Source organism: Monopterus albus, unplaced genomic scaffold (genome assembly GCF_001952655.1).
Source record: "Monopterus albus unplaced genomic scaffold, M_albus_1.0 scaffold377.1, whole genome shotgun sequence".
Lineage (NCBI taxonomy): Eukaryota > Metazoa > Chordata > Actinopteri > Synbranchiformes > Synbranchidae > Monopterus > Monopterus albus.
In genome coordinates, this window is record NW_018128257.1 from 51,044 (window position 1) to 65,773 (window position 14,730).

Below are 14,730 nucleotides of genomic sequence, written 5' to 3' on the forward strand. Positions count from 1 at the left end.
TCAAAATGCTGAGATTAGTTTTGTGATTTGTCATTATCCATATGGCTCATTCATCCTGATTAACTACAAGCTAACATTGCCTCTTTCCTGACTGGCTTTTGAATGGCTCTGTGCCCAACAGATCAATAGACTTACTGCAACTGTAAAGTCATCAAAGGTGTCAGGAGAAAGGACAGAGGTCTTTGACAACCCAACCTATTGCCATACCCCTACACAGCTAACTGGTCATTGTGTAGTGTCACTGTGTTGTCAGGTTTTCTGTTATGGATGGTTAAAAGAGCTCCCACATATTGTAAAAAAAAATCTGATGAGCTCTTTCTGTGAAGCAAAGTGAGCAAGAGGCTTTGGAGAGAAAACTAAAACTATTGCTTTGGGAAATGTAATCTGGGTATATGACACTGCTGTGAGCTACAAAACGAGCCTGTTCGGTAGCCTACATTTGTTTACATTTACAACATTTACATTGTCTCTATGAAATGTATGGTGAATTATCAGAATCGGCTTCACTGGCCAAGTATTTGGACCACACAAGGAATTTGACTCCAGTACAGAGGCTCTCAATGTGCTTAGTAAGGAAACAGGGAAACAGTAGGTAAAAAGTGAAGGAGAATAAGAGAGACAATCTGTAAATAAATATACACATTGTGGAAGAAGAGTATCAGAGTGATATATACTGTATAATGATTCTATTTGCAATTTACTGCACTGGGGTGATTTTTGTGTCCTGTCATAAAGACATGGATTAATTATTCATCAACATGATGCCACAGGTGAAGAAACTGTCCTTGTGTCTGTCTGTTTTGATGCACAGTGACCTGTAGCACTGTCCAGAGGGGAGGGGTTCAAACAGGTTGTATAGTGTGTTCAGTTTCTCTTTGCAGTGTACCTATGGATGTATAGACAGCTGTCACTGGACTACTAAAAGTTACTGCTGCTGTTCCACATCCAAATAACTCATCACATTTTATGGTTGTCGTCCTAGTGGTGCCTGATGTCCAGTGTCCCTGACAGAGCCACCAGTTTCCCACTGCATTTCTCCTTACTCTTGTTTACATTTCAGGCATTAACTTCTCTGGTGTTTTTATCATTTCATTTTCTGACTTCCACCCTCCATAGCACTGTGTATGTGTTACAGGTTAGACTTAAGGACTGCAGAGTTGAGGATAACCAAAACTTTCACTGGTACCAACTTCTGTTTCTCAAAAAACACTTAACCAGTGATGTTAGTCAGTAATTAAAACTTTATTCTTACACATGCATAAGACTGTAAAATGATTACAAATGAATGCAGTTCATTTTTAAGATGTACTATACTCTCACTCTCTTTTTGATATTTTCTCTTGATTAAGACGGTGATTTTTGTCAAGATCAGCAGCTTCACTTCTTGGTTTTGATCCAAGAATCCATTCTGAATCATGAGATTCCCAAAAATATTTTGACACCCAGTGCTAATATGGATGACAAATAAAGTGTGTTAGTAAATGATGAAGCCTTCTCAAACATCTTCAACTGAACAGCATTCGTCCACAGATACTTCACACTTAGTATTCCAGGATGGAGGTGGAGAGCATTGCCCAACATGCTGGATGTGATTCATATCGCTTTCACTCAGCAAATTGTTCAGAGAAGCTTGTGTATTTCTTTTGATTTAATTTTTTCAGGGTTTTCCTTTAATTTGCCAGTTGTCTGCAAACTGTCCGGCTGTCCACAATGTTATCTCATAAGGGGGGTGGGGGATCAGAGGGTGTCAGAAGATCTTGAAGCCTTTGAGCAGAGTGAGTGTGGCAGCCTTCCGTTTGCTCTGAGCTCTGGATGCCTTCACAGTCACCAGCCTGGCAGTGGCAGGGGCCGGTAGCTCCTTGTGCCAGGGAGTGGTGAAGAAGGGGGCACTGAGCAGCGCCTTGTCCTCACTGACGCAGACAGCTGGCACCAGGCGACTACGCTCCCCTCCACACCTTGCCCTCCTCACTGCCTCATAGAAGACATGCTGCACAGACAGAAAGTCGAAACAGGCCGACACCTCAAAGAACAAACAGCCAAAACGAGATGCCAGGGCCTCACCGTCACACCGACTCACCTGTCTGAGAGCAGAAATGTGGTTTTACAATATCACTGAAAATTAACACAGTGCTGTGCTTCTGTGAGTAGGCCTACAGTTACACAGAGCCTCTTAAGTCAAGTCAAAATTTATTTAAAGTGCACACCAACATGTCTCAACACACTTTACAAGCAACAGTCACAACTGCACACAGCAAAAAGATCACACTGATAACATTTCATAGAGACATTCATATTCCCTTTGGGATGAATTGTAATAACTTTGGTAATCTCTGACTTCTTATCTAGCACCACAGTCAGATCAACATTTTCATTCACCTGTCCTGTACTTTGGTTTTTGACCAAATACTGATTGTGAAACTGATTGTGGTCTGCCAGAGCGCACAGCCGGTGGATGTGTCGCCCACTTTATCTCCACCTACAGCTGCTTTCAAAGCTGATCAAACTGTAACTTTACAGTGAGGTCAGACTGACTTTACCTGCTGCGTAACAGGATTAATGGGAACATTTGCAGTGTGTTTCTTTATCTTGGCTCATGAGCTGCTTTCATGTGTCATCATGTGTAATTTTTAGCAACTGCAGATCCAGCATCCTGTAAGTAGGTTACAAATGGTGCGTCCTGATGCACACCAACAGTTTGACCATAGTCATATTTATAGCTGCATACTGAGAACTAGTTTATTCATCTTAATTACAAATATTCTTTGTGATAAACAATAAATTATTCAGAGTGAATTTCAGCAGATCAGTTGTGAATTTAAGGGTTAATTTTAAGGTGGTGTGTCCATTAAAATACATTTGGGTACTGGATCTTGTGTTTCCCAGGCTTGTCAGGGAAGTTGCTGTTTCTTTCATGGAAATTCATCTGGAAGCCAATAATAAACTCAACACAACTCAGTGTACTGACTAAGAAAAAAATGTGTTTTAGAACTTTGTCTCTGTGTATCTGTAATTAATACCAAACTACATGGTTCTTTACAGGAAACTTCAAGAAATTATTATGAAATAGTGGATCTGTAAACTAAAGTGTTACCACGTATTTTAATTGCTTTTGTGATAAAAAGTGGAAGGCATCAAAACGCCCAGAGACAGCACTGCTCACACATCCTGTGTTAGCACTGACCACTGGTACTAGACTCCAGAATTCTATGCAGGTTTGTCCTACCGTGGCCGTTAGTGGGCTGATTTGTCATCGTGAACAGGTTAGGATGGTGACTGGAGGGGTTTGATAGTGTATTATCAAATCTGTTCACACTCCTTTATCAAATCTGTTTTTGCTACTTTGTTGGAATAAATAATTGTGGTTCTGTCTTGCTGTTATTTGCAAAGAAAACTGTTGTTTCTTCTGCCCAGCACCCTCAGTAATAAAAGATGTTAACATCTCTATGCTGAACCACAGTACAAATGTACACAGAGATACCAGCCTGTATCTGTCCATGTCCAGCTTGTTGCCCAGCAGGATGATGGGAGATTGAGGCTTGAAGGTTTTGCTGTGCAGGGCGAGTGTCTGCAGGTACAGCTGGCTGCCTTTAAAGCTCTCAGTGTTGTCAATGCTGTAGACCACAAGGAAGGCATTGGCCCATAACAGATAACGCTCACTGTTCACTGGACCCTCCTTCACACACACACACACAAAATACACAAGGAATGTTCAGGTGCATGTATGCAAAGCAGTGCCAGATGACAACACTGTGCTGCAGGAAGAATTGGACCAGGTACAGTATAGCTATAGCATTCATGCTTCAAATCTAATGCTGTAGTTTTTAAAAATATTAACTATTACAGTAATATACAGTAAAGTATACAGTATTTTTGTGTGAAATGACAAATAATTCACCATTTCCACTAATTGTGTGATGTACAGTATCTTAATATTTTCATTCCGACACAAACATGATGCACACAATCCCAGAATACCTCTTCACAACACAATCATATTTTGCCTATGAACCTGTTCTGACTGTCAGTGATGAGCAGGAGAATGAGTTTTTATGACAGTTTTTTCATTTCTAAGTTGTATGAATATGTTTATCTTTCTTGACACCTTGTCATCTCTTTGTTATTCGAGACTTCTGTCACACTGAGGCCTTCACTGCCTTAAGTAGTTCCTGTGTTTCTCCAGTAGAGGTCGGCTCTTATTCAGAGATGAATGAGCTTGATGTAAAGATCATAGCTGCCCCCTGTGCCATTCAAGGCATTTTGTCACCTCTCAAAGACGCCTCTGACCACTCCAGCTGACTGGTCACTCCACTGCCATCAGGAAATACAGGCCAGCACACTTCAACAGAAAACATGGCTGACATTCTGCTGCTAATTCTACTTGATATTTTAATGTTTTCTATTGTTATTGTAGCAGGTATTAATAGTATTTATTTTATGTACATTATTGTTTTTGTTTATGAGCCGTCCCTGGTAGGCTAGTGGTTAAAGCCTCTCGCCGCTGCGGCCTGGGTTTGAGTCAGGGTTATGTCAGGAAGGGCATCCGGCGTAAAACATGTACCAAATGTCAGCATGTAAGCCGTCAGTGTGATGATTCGCTGTGGTGACCCCTAAAACGGGAAAAACCGAAAGTGACTATTGTTTTTGTTTATGAAAATAAATCTTTACATGTGCAATGGCACTGCTCAAACACCACTTTACTGTTCTACTTGTTTTATTCCTTTTTTTTAATGTGCTTTTGTTGTGTAAACAGCTGCACTGAGGACCTGCTGTTTTGTTCCCCTGTATTCTGCATATTATACTGTATAAACCCTGCCTTTGCCAAACCGAACGTGTCGCTTGAGACCAAATCATCTCAGACTGGTGGAAAGGGTTAAGTCTAGGAGGGGTATTGATAGCACAGCATTATTTTTTTTACTGGTTATTATGTTACAGTGGAGTAGTGGTTAGTGCTGTCGCCTCACAGCAAGAAGGTTCCAGGTTTGAGCCCGGGGCGACCCGGGGCCTTTCTATGCAGAGTCCGCATGTGTTCTCTGTGTCTGCGTGGGTTCTCTGTGGGTACTCCAGCTTCCTCCCACAGTCCAAAGACATGCAGCTTAGGTTGACTGGCGATTCTAAACTGCCCGTGAGTGTGTGTTGGTTGTCCACCCTGTGATAGACTGGCAATCTGTCCAGCGTGGACCCTGCCACTTGTCCAATGTCAGCTGGAACTGGCTCCATGACCCTTTTCAGGAATAAGAGGTATAGATAATGGATGGATGTTTGCTTCAGAAGATAAAGTTTATTCTATGGATGCCCTTTAATGGAAACAGCTATATTTTTCCTCCTAAATGATAAATTAATAATGATGAATAATAAAAGGTATAATACATAGGCCTGGATATGGCAACTACTGGCAGTCATTGGACTTTTCTTTGTTTTGTATTTCCTCTGACATGGCTAGGAGCACATCTGTGTTTTTCATGGAAACACACCCTGAGTTAGCACAAAAGACTGTGCAGTTCATACCTGGTCACAGGTGTCCATCAGTCTCACGGTGACTGACTGCTGGTCCACAGTCTCTTCAGATGAGTAGATATCCTCTACATAGCAGCAAAGAACACAGAAGAGAATTTTATATTGTCACAAATACATCCCAATATTTTCCATTGTGGTGGACGAAGTACTCTTTTCCAAAATAAAAGTACAACATAATAAAACTAATAGTCAAAATTAACATGTCACAGTTGCATACCTCCACAGACCAGTCAAGTTGCAGTTTGTAGTGTAGTGTTTGTTTGTAGTGAAGACTTTGAAGGAAAGCAATAAATTAAATGTATTTTTTGGCAAAATGGAAGTTATCACTATACTGACATTTTTTATAAAGGGGTCACAGAGTAGAAGGTTGAAAACCATTGGTTTAATCTTTAATAATGTGTTGCATTTTTATAATTTAATCATTTGTTTTTGTAAAATATGAATGTGTAAAATTACCAGTCACTGCAGCTGTCGGGTAAATTTAGTGCAGTATAAAGTACAATATATGGGGTGGCTGTGGCTCACGAGGTAGGGCAAGTCGTCTTCTGACCAGCAAGTTGGTGGTTCGACTCCCAGTCTCCCCACATGCTTAAGTGTCCCTGAGCAAGACACTGAACCCCAAACTGCTCCCAGTGGCTTGACTAGCGCCGTTGTGTGGCAGCCTTGTCGTCATCGGTGTGTGAATGGTGTATAATCTCCCTGTAAAGCGCTTTGGCCAGTGCATAAAAGCGCTATATAAATACAGTCCATTTACTTACCATATTACACTCATATACAATGGAGTAGAAAGACAGTAGCATCAAATGTAAATACTCAAATAAAGAACAAATATATAAGCATAGTACTTTTGTTAGTTACCTTCTACCCCTGATTTTCAGTACATTATTCTAAAAAATTCAAATGACAAGTCTCACCTAGATGGGGGTCATATTCACTGATGAAGCGCTTTGTGAGGAATTTCACTGCCAATGCTGAAAAACAAGAATAAAGAAATAACATAAAACTCTTTGCCTTTTGTCTCTGTCCTTCTTCTGACTGTGGAGCCTCTGGGGACCCTGAGACCCTGAGAAACCACCACCTACATAAACAGTCATATTTAACATCAGCATGAAACTCATAAACTATCTGTGAACAGAGTTCCTTCAAAATAAAGACCACACAGATGATCAGAGAATTATACAGTATAAAGTGACACACAACTTTTACTCAAAACTGTACAGAGAATAGGATTAATTTTAATCTTAACAATGAAAATAATATCAGTCAAATGACTCAAGACAGAAAAATTTAAACCACAAAGACATTTTGCTCATGAAGATGAACATTTTAAAACACTATAATATAAATTTCATGGTTAATGCAATCAGCTGATTGTTAAGGAAATAATGATCTATACATAAAAATGACAAACATCTTCACCTTAGGATAAATACAGTAGCTTGTAGCTAAGACACAAGGTATTTTTCAAATAAGATCTAGCTATGTGAACTGGTCTACACAAGAAAAACTTTCAGTCAACCCACAGCTTGAAAGTAAAACAAAAGTTTTTTTATTTCCTGACCTGATTTTCCAACACCCATCACACCGAGAAGCACCAGGTTACACTCAGCAGAGTTACACGTCTTCACCTTCCCAAACATCAGAGACATGGTTATGATCCTCCGACAAACTGCTTCAGATACATGTTTGTTTGTTTTTCTTGCAGATGAGTGTCCATTAATGAAGACATAGTGTCCCCGACAGATCCAAGTGGACTGGTAACATGACTGTAAAGGCTGTGTTGTGGATACTGTGCTTCTGCTGCTCCCAGGAGAGAAGAAAAACATTCCCATATGCAACTCATGTTCTGACCTCTCCATTTTAGGAAAAAGACTTCAAACCAAATCTGTAAAACCTGAACTGAAACAGCTGATCCACTAGAATGGAAATCCGGGAATTGTACACACATTCAGCTGAGGGAAATAGCTGGTTGTTATTGATGTTCGACTTTATTACCACCAATCAACTGATAAAAATCTGTTGGCTGCGAGACTTGTCATAAATATACTGCTACTACATTTATTAACTAACCACTTGTCAAATATACTGTATGTTTGAGGGTTTGAGGTCATTTAGAAAATGATTGTTTTTTTCCATCACAGAGCTCTGAGAAAATTATTTTTACATGGTCTTACATCTTTTGTCACAATTCTTTACAGCTGCTTTAATTTAAGATAAAATAAGTCTTACAATGAGGAAATTCACACCGTTACAGCAAAAAAGGGATAGAAACAGACAGTTAAGAATTAAAAAGTAACAGACAAGGTATTATCAATATAAATATAAACCATTGTAGCTATACTAATAAATAATAACCGCAGCAGGAAGGAAGGACCTGCAATAACACTCAGTCTGTCACTGAGAGAGCTGCCCAGTGCTGTCAGAGTCATGAATGAGGTGGGAGTCCTTCTCAAGCAGAGATGTTAGCTTGGCTAACAACTTCCTGTCAGCCACCACTTGCACTGGGTCAAAGGGACTTCCCACGACAGAGCTGGCCCTCTTGACCAGTTTATCTAGTCTTTTCCTGTCTGTGGTTGAGATGCTGCTGCCTCAGCAGACCACCCTATAGAAGATGGCAGAAGGTCCTTGGGAGTGTCCCCTGCACTTCAAATGACTTTAATCTCCTCAACAGGTAGAGTCTGCTCTGGCCTTTCTTGTAAAGTGCTTCAATGTTGTTTGACTAGACCAGTATATTGTTGAGGTGAACACCCAGGTACTTAGAATTGTCCACTGTCCCAAGGTCCATTCCTTGGATGTTCACCGGTGTTGGAGGGTGGCATCTCCACCACCAGCTCTTTGGTCTTCTCTGTATTGATCTGGAGGTGGTTCCACAGACACCAGTCCACAAAGTCCTGGTTCAGAGGAGGTGAAGGGCATCTCACTGGGAGTGCAGAAGAGATGGGCTGCAGCAGCAATGACTGTGTATGAGGAGGGGCAAAAGAATGATCAAATCGACTGAAAAACAGATGGAGATCATTCATCCACTTCTGGTCCCCTCCAGCTTGGGAGTCAGACTTCTTGTGGCCAGAGATGGTTCTGAGGCCTTTCCAGACTCTGCTGATATTGTTCTGCTGCAGCTGTCCCTCCATGCTTGTCCTGTAGCTGGGCCTTCCCCTCCCATCAGGTCCTCCTTGTCTCCTGATCTAGAGGCCCTCCTTTTCTCCTTTAGGAGGGCTTTCTATCAGGGTTGATCTGTGGTTTGTTGTTGGAGAAGCACTGAGAGAAGTCCTGGTGGGCACAGTATTCTTCACACAGAAGTTAATATAGTCCGTTATGCAATGTGTGAGACTGTCAGTCTCCCCTCCCTGCAGATCACATAGTACCTCCCACACAATTGTATTGAAACAGGCTGTCAGAGGCTCCTCATGTCAGGTTTGCCCAGCTTCACCTGCCTCTCTCACCTCCCTCACTCTGTTTCACTCCCTCGGCCCTGATTACACTATCTGGCACACGTGCTTGACATCCCCTGATTATTACCAGCTGCTCCTTATTAGTTTTTACCCTACTTATACCCCACTCTCCTTTCACTCCTCTGCCAGTTCAATCTCGATCTCAGGCCCCTTATGTCGTTGTTGTGTTCTGCCATTTTTATCTCCCAGTCCGTAGTGTTTCTCCTAGCTCCTACCAGTACCGTTGCTGTTCTTCCTCCTCCACGGACTTCTCCTCCGGAACCTGGAACTACTCTGCCCTTCCAGTCTTCACCATTCAGGTCGATGCACAGTCATCACTATTCATCTGTAGCAACTACTGTCTACTCTTCTCAGTCACCACCGCTTCCCCGTCGACCAGCTCAGGAGTGACCCCAGCGTCCGCAGCCCGGCCTACTCCCATCCATCTCCCTACAAACTGATTTCTCCACTGCTGATCAATATCTGGTTACTCTCCATCATTCTTCCCCTGCCTGTTTTCTTGTTTCACTGGACTGTAAATAAATTTGGCACTACTTGCACCGAAGTCAGCTACCTGGGTCCGTCTATGATTACTCGCTCACTTCCGTGTCCGAGCGATTCTAACACCTCAGTCTCCATAGACCATTTCCTTACTGTGCGGGTGACAACAGGTTCTCTCTGCGCACAGGCAAAAGATGAACCAGGTTGATTTTTGATCTTGCCAAGGGAGGAGGGAGTAATAAGTGAAACGCTTCCTTGGTGTTGGCATAAAATACATCCAGTACTTTATTACCTCTGGTCTGGCAGGTTACATACTGGGTGAAAGTGGGAGGGTTGAAGGACAGAGAAGCATGGTTAAAGTCTCCAGAGATGATAAAGAGGGCCTGTGGATGCTGCATCTGCAGCCCGCTCACAGCTGAATGCAGTATGTCAGTTGTTTGAATTTTGATTTTCCATATAAATCACTTGGTAAGTTTACTTTGAAAAGTGCTATGTAGTTTGTTGCTGTGTTGTGGAATTAAACTTCTATTTAAAAAGCAGAGAGTTTCCACTAATACTCATAGAAAAATATAAGAGCAAACTTTTAAAGGTATTTTTCCCCTACACTCATACTTTTGAGAACTGTCTAATTTCATTCCCCAGAAAAAAAATATATCAGAAGCAACACAGACATAAGTACTACAGTTTATCAGCACAATTATAATCATTATTACAACAGCAACACAACAGAACAATCCTGGACTAATATTGTTTTAAAAAATATAAAATGTAAAGCTATATACTAATAACATGAATCATAGCTGTTACTTTTATTTGAAGGTGCAATAGCTAAAATTTTAAACATTGTCTGATAAAACAAGTGCAAATGGAAGTTAACATGGTGTCTTTCAAATATACCACCCCCGTCTATGACACTCTGCTACCCACAGCGTTTCTGTGGTTATTCCAGATTTTCTGCCAAGGTTGGCTGATGGGTCGAGCCAGTCGGGCCAGTGCCCCAGTGCCTTGGATTGCCAGGCACCACAGAAAAACACCTTTTGAGGCTATTAACGGTCAGAGCCTTACCCCATTCTAAGGCCTTCAGAAAGCCTCAGGTCACATCTGAAGGCTGACAACCTGAAGTTTTCTGAGACTCCTGAGGGTCTGATGTTTATGGAGCAAAACCTACAAGGTTCTCAGAAAGCCTCAGGCCACATCTGGGGCCCCTGGTAGTCTGAAGCCCTAGGGCATGTAAAAAAAAAACTTCTGGCTATGCAGAGTCCTTGACCTATCTTGCCTGAAGCTAGCACTTCAGGGTTTATAGATCTAGAAGCTTACACAAACTCTGAAAAACATGACCAAAGTCATTATTAATTGCAACTGGGCCTGGTTTCTACACAACTCAATTAAAATTACCAGCCTCTCCAGACAGCAGTTACTGTACTACATAGATTTTGATAGACAGACTGAAAGCGGCAGAGTGTATGGATACAGAGATTAATGGTTTTTACAAAAGACTTGTCTTGGAAACATTAACAGCACAGCTGCCACTGATCAAAAGCAGCTAGCTGCTGCTTACTAAAAAATATATTTTGGTGATATACAGTGCCTTGCGAAAGTATTCGGCCCCCTTGAACTTTGCAACCTTTTGCCACATTTCAGGCTTCAAACATAAAGATATAAAACTGCAATTTTTTTGTGAAGAATCAACAACAAGTGGGACACAATCATGAAGTGGAACGAAATTTATTGGATATTTCAAACTTTTTTAACAAATAAAAAACTGAAAAATTGGGCGTGCAAAATTATTCAGCCCCTTTACTTTCAGTGCAGCAAACTCTCTCCAGAAGTTCAGTGAGGATCTCTGAATGATCCAATGTTGACCTAAATGACAAAGGATGATAAATAGAATCCACCTGTGTGGAATCAAGTCTCCATATAAATGCACCTGCACTGTGATAGTCTCAGAGGTCCGTTTAAAGCGCAGAGAGCATCATGAAGAACAAGGAACACACCAGGCAGGTCCGAGATACTGTTGTGGAGAAGTTTAAAGCCGGATTTGGATACAAAAAGATTTCCCAAGCTTTAAACATCCCAAGGAGCACTGTGCAAGCGATAATATTGAAATGGAAGGAGTATCAGACCACTGCAAATCTACCAAGACCTGACCGTCCCTCTAAACTTTCAGCTCATACAAGGAGAAGACTGATCAGAGAGGCAGCCAAGAGGCCCATGATCACTCGGGATTAACTGCAGAGATCTACAGCTGAGGTCGGAGACTCTGTCCATAGGACAACAATCAGTCGTATACTGCACAAATCTGGCCTTTATGGAAGAGTGGCAAGAAGAAAGCCATTTCTTAAAGATATCCATAAAAAGTGTCGTTTAAAGTTTGCCACAAGCCACCTGGGAGACACACCAAACATGTGGAAGAAGGTGCTCTGGTCAGATGAAACCAAAATCAAACTTTTTGGCAACAATGCAAAACGTTATGTTTGGCATAAAAGCAACACAGCTCATCACCCTGAACACACCATCCCCACTGTCAAACATGGTGGTGGCAGCATCATGGTTTGGGCCTGCTTTTCTTCAGCAGGGACAGGGAAGATGGTTAAAATTGATGGGAAGAGGGATGGAGCCAAATACAGGACCATTCTGGAAGGAAACCTGATGGAGTCTGCAAAAGACCTGAGACTGGGACGGAGATTTGTCTTCCAACAAGACAATGATCCAAAACATAAAGCAAAATCTACAATGGAATGGTTCACAAATAAACATATCCAGGTGTTAGAATGGCCAAGTCAAAGTCCAGACCTGAATCCAATCGAGAATCTGTGGAAAGAACTGAAAACTGCTGTTCACAAACGCTCTCCATCCAACCTCACTGAGCTCGAGCTGTTTTGCAAGGAGGAATGGGCAAAAATTTCAGTCTCTCGATGTGCAAAACTGATAGAGACATACCCCAAGCGACTTACAGCTGTAATCGCAGCAAAAGGTGGCGCTACAAAGTATTAACTTAAGGGGGCTGAATAATTTTGCATGCCCGATTTTTCAGTTTTTTATTTGTTAAAAAAGTTTGAAATATCCAATAAATTTCGTTCCACTTCATGATTGTGTCCCACTTGTTGTTGATTCTTCACAAAAAATGACAGTTTTATATCTTTATGTTTGAAGCCTGAAATGTGGCAAAAGGTTGCAAAGTTCAAGGGGGCCGAATACTTTCGCAAGGCACTGTATTTGTCATTTTGCATCATCACTAATAGCTGTAGAAAATAAACTGAAAATCACTTATAAAATTAATGTCACATTAAAAACAGTTTTAACTCTAAGTTTACCTGGGATTCAAAAATCCTAGCCAGAACTGAACGATTAAAAATCAGACAATAACTAGAAAAATGCATTTCCTGTTGAAAATGCATGTGGATGCTGATATGTGGAAAGATCATCCTGAAAATGCCTGAAATCAATTGATGAAACAGCTGAAAGATGAGAAAAAATGGCTGAGGCTCTTTGTTGAAATAGTTGAGAAGAAATGGCTGAAGTTCTTTGTTGAATAATCTGAAGGATGAGATGCAATAAATACAAGTAGGAATGTCCTTGAAGAGCTGAACATTTTGATACGTGAATGGCTTCTCTAGCTGAAAGTATGCTGAACTTATAAAGATGTGAACATTCCAATTGGTCCCTCAAAGTAGGTAAAACAAGTGTGTGTGTGTGTGTGTGTGTGTGTGTGTGTGTGTGTGTGTGTGTGTGTGTGTGTGTGTGTGTGGGCGAGAGTGTGGAGATAGGACGGGATTGCACTGCATTTTATAGACCACCAGATGGCACTCCAGGACCGTGTCACTGAATCAGCACTTTGAGCTTCCGTTGACTTCTATTGTAAACAAAAAGCTGAATAAATTAAAAAGTATAAACTTTATAAAAAAGAAAAATACAAGCAAGGAATGTCCTTGAAGAGCTGAACAGTTTGATACCAGAATGGCCTGTATAGCTGAAAGTATGCTGGACTTATAAAGTGCCAAAGAAATGGACGGAAGACCCCAGAATGATCAGGATAACATAGTGTGGATGCTTTACAGCATCCACACAATTATTCAGCTCTGAAGGTTCTCCACCTTTAAGTTAGGGGAGAACATCAGCAGCTTTCCAAGTTTTAGTATATATAGTTTTTTGGATGGTGGGATAAGGGGGCCTCCAAAAGCGAAGTGCCCCAGGGCCTCCCAGGATCATAATACAGCCCTGTTTTCTACCCTGTTTAAAAATATGTTCTGCAAACTAGCAGTGTCTGCCACCTAGCAAAAGTTATAAGAAGTGTTCTCCCAACTGCATGTAGTCATTTTGAACAGTAAACCCTGGAGGACCTCTTGGCAACAACACGTCAGACTGTATCCAAAACAGTACCTCAGCTTTGTGCCACAGACACATAAACACAACAAACTCTGCCATCCTTATGTAATTTGGTACACACTGGGGGCCATTGTAATGGAGTCAGATTCCTTGTATGTTTTAACATACTTGGCTATAAAGATTATGATTGATTGATTGGTTGGTTGGTTAATTGATTGCTCAGCTTCAAGTCTTTTGGTGTGGTTCAAGATCCCCATGGCTGTCTTGATGCAACCTAAAAGCTGAATTAGCTTAAGTGTTTATCTTCACATCAAACAGACATGGCTAAGTAAATACATCTTATACAATCAGTGTTAGCCATATGTATTGTCTTTGTATCATCAAACACTAAAATATCAGCCTCATGACATTGTGCTGATGTAGTGCTGCCACAAAGCCAGGACTCATTAGTCAGCTAATGCTAGCTTTGGACTAAAGGCTGCCTTCAGTTTGTCACAACCAGGCATCCATAATTCAGATATTAACATTAGGAAACAGGACAGGAGGGGCAAAGAGTGCTCAGGACTGGTTTATGATCTCAGTTTGTTTTGAGTCTCACTATACCCTCTAGCAACTGAAAAGAATTTTGGTCAAGTACCTTCAGTTTTTATTATTTGAATCCTCAGCTACAAGTCCTGCATGTCCTGCATTCAGATGGTCAGTGACCCCTGAAATCCTGGCATGTACTATACAGTGACGTGCGGTGAGGTTGACAGCTGGTGAGGCACTGACTCTTTTACAGTCAGATTTACAAATACAAATGAACTGTTAACAAATTGTCTGTTAACAGACAATGCGTTATGTTTTATATCTCATATCAACATTCTTCACACAAACGTGACTCATATTTAATTTGAGGTTAAAATTTATTCCAGTTGAGCTTATTTCTAACTAGAAATAATAAAAGTTTATGGTCTTACCT

The 14,730-nt window shown here is 41.1% G+C and overlaps 1 protein-coding gene across 1 annotated transcript; it reads right to left on the minus strand.

Annotated features, from left to right (window-relative positions):
- Window positions 1–1,242: 1,242 nt before the first annotated feature.
- rasl12 (RAS-like, family 12) lies at window positions 1,243–7,395 on the minus strand. The gene is made up of 5 exons (XM_020585795.1): window positions 7,076–7,395; window positions 6,429–6,485; window positions 5,506–5,579; window positions 3,483–3,673; window positions 1,243–2,081 (listed from the first exon to the last, which is right to left on the minus strand). The coding sequence occupies exons 1-5, from the start codon at window positions 7,371–7,373 to the stop codon at window positions 1,748–1,750; spliced, it is 954 nt and encodes a 317-aa protein (XP_020441451.1). The 5' UTR covers window positions 7,374–7,395; the 3' UTR covers window positions 1,243–1,747.
- Window positions 7,396–14,730: the final 7,335 nt, after the last annotated feature.

Bases quoted from the DNA above. Each gene is read 5' to 3' on its own strand.
- rasl12 (XM_020585795.1), bottom strand. From the start codon at position 7,373: ATGGAGAGGTCAGAACATGAGTTGCATATGGGAATGTTTTTCTTCTCT. The intron at 6,486-7,075 runs GTCAGGAAATAA...CTTGTTTTTCAG, and splicing joins GATGGGTGTTGGAAAATCAG to CATTGGCAGTGAAATTCCTC. The intron at 2,082-3,482 runs GCTGGTATCTCT...TTCTGCTCTCAG, and splicing joins CTGGACATGGACAGATACAG to ACAGGTGAGTCGGTGTGACG.